Source organism: Limulus polyphemus, unplaced genomic scaffold, assembly GCF_000517525.1.
Source record: "Limulus polyphemus unplaced genomic scaffold, Limulus_polyphemus-2.1.2 Scaffold5932, whole genome shotgun sequence".
NCBI classification, from domain to species: domain Eukaryota; kingdom Metazoa; phylum Arthropoda; class Merostomata; order Xiphosura; family Limulidae; genus Limulus; species Limulus polyphemus.
Genome location: NW_013671542.1, coordinates 28,675 through 37,509, shown reverse-complemented (window position 1 = coordinate 37,509; position 8,835 = coordinate 28,675). Strand labels below are relative to the sequence as shown.

The 8,835-nt window shown below is 32.5% G+C and overlaps 1 protein-coding gene across 1 annotated transcript in view; it reads left to right on the top strand.

The window, feature by feature from the left end:
• The window catches only part of LOC106473153 (nuclear respiratory factor 1-like), a 28,988-nt gene that overhangs the window by 17,399 nt on the left and 2,754 nt on the right, over positions 1-8,835 (top strand). Inside the window, exons 4-7 of the mRNA XM_022401641.1 lie at positions 5,145-5,303; positions 6,022-6,132; positions 6,955-7,110; positions 7,609-7,831. Coding sequence (XP_022257349.1) covers positions 5,145-5,303; positions 6,022-6,132; positions 6,955-7,110; positions 7,609-7,831 — 649 coding nt within the window. The remainder of the gene's footprint in view (positions 1-5,144; positions 5,304-6,021; positions 6,133-6,954; positions 7,111-7,608; positions 7,832-8,835) is intronic.

Sequence of the window (8,835 nt, the reverse complement as noted above, 5' to 3'; positions counted from 1 at the left end):
TGTTTTTAAATTAAGAAATTGCATAATATATAGTACTAAAATTTTAAATATAATCTGAGTTTGATACCAGAGTTATTGACATAAATTCATGAAATAGTAGTTGAATAAGATTTTTAATGCGAGACAACAAACGCAATGCATGGCCTTTCACCCGTGACCCATCTCGAAAGGATTAAAGCTACTTAGGATAAACAATTTTAATTTCATGTTACAATTTGAAGTCATTCTACAAAAAAAAAGGAAAATTCAGATTTATTTAGATTTTTTTTTTTGGTGGTTACAAGGTCGGTCAAATTGGCCAAACCCGTATAGAGTTAGGGTAGAGAAAATAACAGATAAAATAATGCTTGGAGATGGCTTGAATGGGTAATGAAGAAAAACTTTAATATAAGTTTAACATAACAGCAAATGTACAACGTTTCGACAAGGTTTTGTCATCATCAGGATTTGCTCGAAACATTCCCAAGTAAATATATTCTTACCATGGGTTTTAAAGGTTATTTTTCTCTACAAGTCAGAATTCTTTATTTTATCACTTTTGCATTTTTCTACTTATTCATTTCGTGAATTCTCATGCAATCATTCAAACATCACGTCTCTTTCTAAGAGGACGTATAAGAGCCTTCTTAATGGAAGGATAAACTATCTTCTTCACTACTCGACTCAGCTGTTTCAATCTGTTCTCCTTCTCTTCAAGGCTATGTTATCAAAAACCAGGTACTGCAGCCACATATCTTTTCTCCATATTTGTTCTTCTTTTAAAAGGTTTAAAGGTTTAAACTTAAATCAAGGTTTAAAACTTAAATCCAATTACCTCTCTCCACATGATAAAGCTATGATAGAGAGTAGATTGGCGTAATGTTCTATTGGTTTGCTGCATGATACATTAAGGACATTTTGTTCCGAAAGAGAAACTTTTTCATTTGAACTGTGCTATCAGTGTCTTCGATTGTACAAATCTACTGATTAAGCTATTGCATTTAACATTCATAATAAAGTTCATGAAATGAATTCTCCATATTACAACTCAATGAGGAATTTAAAACTCGCAAATCTTAACTCTGTGTATAGGATGAGAGATTTTTATCTTCCTCAAAATGTAAGAAAATTGACATACATTTGCCACGACAATCTAACAGTGAACACACCACCTACTTCTAATGTCAAAATACCTCAGGACCTACACCTAATGGAAAGTGAGATCACTATTCTAAAGAAAGGCCAAAGTTTGGTCCCCATTAAGAAACATAAATGGATTTAATACAAAACACCAAGTTGAATTTTGTGTGTGTGTGTACGTCTTGAAGACAGGAAACACCTACGCCACTTACCAACAACAGTAAGTCATTTCTTACTCTCGATTACTAAGTAGAGAAATGTCAAAAAGAAATTTACAACTTGGATTTCACAACTGCGATATCTGTTAGAAACCTCACTGATAATGAAGAAATAGCTTTACATAATCTTTGTTCCCTCGACGACATTGTAATTAAACAAGCTGACAAAGGAGGAGCAGTGGTTGTTTGGAAGAAAGAACTTTATCTTCAGGAAGCTCATTGACAACTATCAGATCAATCATCCTATGCTATCTGTGATAATGGCTCTCTTGATTAATATCAACAGACTATCTATTCCACTATAAAACTAATGATAAGCAATAATGAACTTCCATTAGAAGCTAATAATGTAATTGTTGAATATCCCAAGCTTTCCGTGTTTTATCTTGTACCTAAGATAATAAGCCAGACTGTCCTGACAAATGCATAGTTTCAACATGCAGTTGTCCTACTGAACTTATCTCTAGTTACCTTGATTCCATCCTAACCCCCCCTTAGTTCATCATCTCCCAACTTACATTCAAGACATCAATGATGCCTTACAAAAAATTGTGAATTTTAAGTCAAAATCAGATTCTACTATTTTATTCACACTTGACATAACGTCGTTGTATACCTCCATTCCACATGAAGATGGACTCAGGGCCCTAAAACACTACCTGGACAGAAGGGATACATTAGACCCACCTACTGAAACCCTGATTAGACTATCTGAACTAATTTTATCGTTGAATGCCTTTTTTTTTTACACCAAATTCTATAAACAACTGAAGGATGTAGCCATAGGTACCAAAATGGTTCTGTCCTACATTATCCTCTTTGTTGATTATATTGAAGATTGCATATTTTGGAGCTATACAGGTACCTTTCATGCCTTATACTGTAGATATATTGATGATGTTTTTGGTATAGTTACGTGCAGTAATGATTAACTCAGTTTTTTGTTCAGTACATTCAATCGTTTCACCCATCACTGCAATACACGTCTCTTGTTTCTCACTAAATCATTTCATTTCTTGACATAAATATTTCCATGACTGATGATGGTAATCTCACAATATCTGTACATTACAAACAGACAGACATACATAGCTACTTACATTTTCACTCCAGTCATTTGCAATACGTCAAGAGAAACATTTCCAGATCACAACTCGCCAGATTGTGTAAGCTGTGCAGTAACGACTAAGATTATAATAGCAAACTTATCAACATGCTCCATTTTCTTAAAAACCGTACTAACCTATTTCTCTTCTTCGTCACTCTAAAGACAATATACATACTAACAATAAACATTCGAATTTAGCTTTCCAGAATGTGCTTAGCTTAAATCACATTAGTATCTTTAACACCAACACCGTAGACAATTCAAAACTTCCAACTGCCCAACCTCGCTTTAACCAATGCACTCCTACTTCTACTGATCATCAACACAATCCTCTTATGCTTACATTTCACCCATTCAATACACAAGTAACCATCTGTCAAATATTCCCTAACAAACCTATAACTTCTTGTAAACGAGACACTAACATTAAAGATTTACTTATCCATAGTCAACTTCCAAACAACATTCAACTATTATCTCCTACTCAAGTTGGTACCTACAGTTGTCATAGGAGCAGATGCAACACTTGCCCTTACATTGATCATAGAACATCTGTTAGAGGCCCTAAATCAACGTGTTCTGTGAATAGCCATTTCGTCCGTACATCTAAATGATAAGTTTATTGTATTATTTGTAACAACTGTGACCAAATCTATGTAGGAGTAACCAACCGAATGCTTGCTGAACACTTACGTAGCAACTTGATTAAAAATCAAGATAAACTTGTAGCTCAGCACTTCAACAAAGCTGATGTCCCCTCCAACACCAATAAAAGAACTACAATGGAAAAAGAAATAATCTTTAAATTGGATTGTTTAAGTCCTTTGGGTATTAACAAACGGTTCAGCTTTTTCAAATTTTTTTTAAATACCCCTCTTTTATTATCTTAAAATGTTTGACTTATTTCTTTCTTGGCTATGTAAAGTTGTTATAATAATTTTTAATACTGTTTTTAATAACCAGCTTTATTATATTGTTTAACTAGCTGGAATAGTTATGTAAATTCATCATTAATGAAAGGTTATCTTAGGACATGAAAAGTTGCTTTGCTTATGTGTAATTGTAAAAAACGTGAAAATGCCCATAAAAACTGCAAAACACAAAATGTGAAACCACAAATTTTCCTGTATCTTCGCAAGGACCCAAAAAAACCTTCAAGCCAAATTTGGTGAAGATCTATCAACAAGGACCGAAATAGTGGTAAAAATGCCCATAAAAACCACAAAACACTAAATGAAAAACTGAAAGTCTGTATGTATCTCCCCATGGACCCAATGAACCTCCATACCAAATTTGGTGAAGATCCAACCACAGAAGGTGAGGTAGTAGTAAGAAATGGAAAAATGCCCATAAAAAACCACAAAGCGCAAAATGCAAAACTGAAAATTTGTATGTATCTCCCCATGGATCCAATGAACCTCCACACCAAATTTGGTGAAGATCAATCACCAGGAGGTGAAGTAATGGTAAAAAATGCAGAAATGCCCATAAAAACTGCAAAATGCAAAACTGAAAATTTGTATGTATCTCCCCATGGATCCAGTGAACCTCCACATCAAATTTGGTGAAGATCCATCCACAGGAAGTGAGTTAATAGTAAAAAATATAGAAATGACTAGAAAAATAGAAAATTACAAGCAGTTTTATAATTTAATTAATATTCTACTATCAAACAGTTGTGTATATTAACCCTGATGAAGCCGCAAAGATGAAATGTTGGGTAAAATGAAAGATACTTACAGTGGGAAAAACATAGCCCATACAGCAAACAAATATAATAGCAATATTTTGATTACTTGGATAGTTTGAATAATCAAAAATAGTATTAATCAGAAAGCTTAATTTCGATTAGTTGCTTATTATCATGACATTAAATTTAATCATAATTCCGATTAATCAATTTTTTTGAATAATTTTAAGCATTAATTTTAATTATATGACACTTATCAATGTAATCACTGCTCAAAGGTAAACATTATATTGATAATTGGTTATCTTATCTATAATATATGTTTTAAGCTGCTTCTGAACAATTGCCACTCCTCCATCATATATCAAACTTGAGAATATTGAATCAAGTTCCGTTACATTCTGTGTGAATTTTCATGAAGTTTTTTGTAAAGTACCTCAAGTTATAAACACATGTATGTTACAGCGATATCACACTTTTCCAATTTAAAACAAAATTATTTTGGAACATGTGATTTGTTTTGTATTATTTTAAATGTCTTCTTAAGTGATAAATATGCATGACTTTTTGAACCTTATCTGTATACTTACACGTAATGAGAATAACTTCTACATTTGTTTGTAGAATTTGTCATATTTATCGGGAATGATTCCCAACTGATAAACATGTATGCTGAGAAGATATTATGTTTGTTGTTTGAAAATACATTTGTAATCGATATGTATTTGCTGATTTCATATTGTGCGATTTATTTTCAAATTACTGTCAGTATGAGTGGCTTCCCAGTGTTCGCGATTTATTTTCAAATTACCGTCAGTATGAGTGGCTTCCCAGTGTTTCTCATGTATTTCATTTACATGTTACTCTAAGTGTTTCTGATTTTATTAAGTTGACCATTTCTGTAATCTCTACTATCTTAGTTACATTTTCTATTTCAAACTTTTACACTTAACTCAGAGCAGTGTGATTTAAAAAACAAAATCTTTCAGTGGAACATCTTTCTTCCTAGGCTCAGCTTCGTGCCTTCATTCCACTCATGTTAAAGTATTCAACAGGGCGGGGGAAGCCAGGCTGGGGGAAGGAATCAACTCGACCTCCATGGTGGCCTAAGGATGTTCCATGGGCTAATGTTCGCAGTGATGCTCGAAAGGACGAAGAGAAACAAAAGGTGCGATCCTGTTTTGGAAATAAATTAAAATTATCTTAATTTTTTTTTGTTGAGTGATTGTGTAGGTTTCTTTTTAACATTACTTTCAGTAGTGTTCTTGAGAAGTTCATGTATTTTAAGTTAGATACTGAATTCAATTTCAGGTGTGTGAGTGATATACTTTTTGGTATTAACATAGTACAGACAGTCTGGGTGTGTCAGTGAATGTGTTTCTTCCAAGTGTAAAATTGAACTAATGCCATTATCAGAAAAATACATTTAAATAAAAAAAATGTACTTTTTCTGAGTTATTAGCCATTTTGTAACTGGACCCCAGTAGACATATATCTGTTGGTCTAGTAGGATCTGATTATAGGGTTTTTGATTTAATGACAAGTGATAAATGTGTAGATTTAATGTAGAGCTAGATAATTGACTCCTAATACTGTTAACTAGCTTCTAGCCAAGCTACTGTTTATTAGAAAAAGTATTTAGCAAGAAAGAAATGTTAATTCTATTGATATTTTTTTTCTCTATAACCCAAAGTAAAACTAATTAAGATGCAAACATGTAAGTTATGCCATACTAATTCTCAGCATAATGCTTGATATATTCTTTTAATACAAGCAGGAATTTTATTGTACTCTATAACAACTGTTGTTAATTCACAAATAGAAAAATGTTATTTTTTATGTGCTATAAGTATAACTATACTTGTTTGATTTAATTTTCTGTACAGGTTTCTTGGACTCATGCTCTCAGACAGATTGTAGTAAACTGTTATAAATATCATGGACGAGAAGATCTGTTACCTGCTTTTAATGACGAAGAGGAAATAGACAAGGGAAAGGTGATTGGTCATAGTTCAAGTGTAGTGCCCTCTACGTCAATATCTGTGGCTAGTGCAGGAACTGTGGTCTCAGCTGATCCTGCTTTGGCTGGGGCACAGGGGGTGAGTTTGCCTTGGGTTTTTTGTAAACCTGGGTCTTGGCAGACACCCCAAGCACTATCAGATGTTATTCTTTATGCTATCCTTCAACCATCATGTACTTGCATGACTCCGTTGTTTAAAAATTACATTTATGTTGATGATTTTTGATTTTATATCTTAAAATTTGTATTTTATTTTGATACTTGGCAAGTCTATAGAACTTGCAAGTTCAAACCTATTGATTATTTTTTCCCTTTTTAATTTATTTATAAAAAAGTAGAACTTTTTCTTTGTTTTATTTTAAATTTAAGTTAATTTTCATTCAAGTGATCACACACATTATTTTTTCTTATACTTTAATTTTTACAATTTTTTATAAGAATGTTGATTACTTTGATTTACTCTTGTTAGCTGAAGGGGATCGTCTGGAAACCAAGAACTAGATAAAGCATATCTGTTGTGCGTGAGTAGCGTAGCCAGAAAAACAAAACATTAAAACCTTTAATACATTATCTTCATAATTTTAATGCAACTAAATAATTCATGATAAATTTAATGAGTTATGTAATGCACAAAATTTTTGTTTCCCCAGAGCTTGTTCATTCTTACAGTTTTGACTTATTCAATCATGAAAATATGTTTTATGGCTATAAAGAGTCGTTGAAAAAATAGAAAGTTAGTGGCTAAAGAAAAACAATACCATAAGAGAATACAAGTTTTTTGTTTGTTTTTTATCTCTAGACACTGTACACTCAACCAATAACACACTATGCTCCAACAATGGTACAAACAATCAACAATCCAGACGGAACAGTTTCAATTATACAAGTAGAGCCAGGTAGTGCTGTTGTAACTCTTCCAGATGGAACCCAAGCCCAAGTTCGAGCTGTGAGTGCAGTAAGTGTTATCTGTTGTGGCAACATAGAAATCAATACTGTTAAAATGTGATTAGTGAACTAAACAATAATTGTTTTGTTTATTTGTGCAAGTTATTTACAGTATAAGTCTTGGAAACGCAACTCTTTGTTAGGTATCGTCGGTCAACCAATCACAACTGTTTGTTGTATATTAATAAAGACAATTCTGAAGAAGAATAAACTATGTTCAAATGGTGTACTCTTAGTTACACATATCAAAATAAATAATCCCAGTTCCTTTGATTGCATGGATTAAACAGTGTGATGGCATTGTAACAATAATGGAATTAGGATTTTTTATGATTGAGAGAAGAACTCTGTTTTAATTTCTCTAGCTCTGTAAATAGACCGAACTCTGTGACGTGCAAGTAATTTTTTTGGTTCTCAGTTAGAAGAAAAAAAAATTAACCTTTTACAGAATTGATTCATTTTATAAATCACACATTCTGAATAATGTGCATTGTTACTGTATCTGTAGATTCAAGGAACTCAAGCAGATATTAGTCACAACGTTCATACTTTAGCTGAAGTAGCTGTAGCATCACAGCAAGATGTTGGTGGAGCAAGGAGTCACCAAGTTACACCACTAACTGTTGATCTGCATGGAGAAGTAGCTGCACAAGCTGTGGCAACATTAGCTGAAGCAACACTAAATTCTGATGGACAGATTATTCTTACAGGAGAAGATGGAACACAGACAGGTGTGTATTGAAACACAACCAGTTGAAAGACACTGTTAAGTATTGGACACAGATTGTTAGGTTGTTTAAGTTCAACTTTATATGACATACGCTGGTAATTTGAGGTTATTAGATACCCCTAGAATTAATGTGGCAAGTTTAATGTTGATAAGCTATACTTTCAAAAATATTTAAAAAAAAATGTAAAAATAAGTTTTAACATTGCCAGACTATGTTTATATTTACAGCTTAGTAAGTTTAACAGAGATAGACTATGGTTATCTTTTAATCAGTTTAACAGCACTATAGTTACAGTTTAGTTAGCTTAACAGCACTAGACTGTGGTTACAGTTGAGTAAATTAACAGAGTTAGATTATATTCAGTAAGTTTAAGAAAGTTAGACTTAATTTAAAAGTTCGGTAAGTTTAACAGAGGTAGACTATGGTTATCTTTTAATCAGTTTAACAGCACTATAGTTACAGTTTAGTTAGCTTAACAGCGCTAGACTGTGGTTACAGTTGAGTAAATTAACAGAGTTAGATTATATTCAGTAAGTTTAACAGAGATAGCCTATGGTTATCTTTTAATAAGTTTAACAGCACTATAGTTACAGTTTAGTTAGCTTAACAGCGCCAGACTGTAGTTACAGTTGAGTAAATTAACAGAGTTAGATTATATTCAATAAGTTTAAGAAAGTTAGACTAAATTTAAAAGTTCGGTAAGTTTAACAGAGATAGACTATGGTTATCTTTTAATCAGTTTAACAGCACTATAGTTACAGTTTAGTTAGCTTAACAGTGCTAGACTGTGGTTACAGTTGAGTAAATTAACAGAGTTAGATTATATTCAGTAAGTTTAAGAAAATTAGACTAAAAGTTCGGTAAGTTTAACAGAGATAGACTATGGCTATCTTTTAATAAGTTTAACAGCACTATAGTTACAGTTTAGTTAGCTTAACAGCGCTAGACTGTGGTTACAGTTGAGGAAATTAACAGAGTTAGATTATATTCAGTAAGTTTAAGAA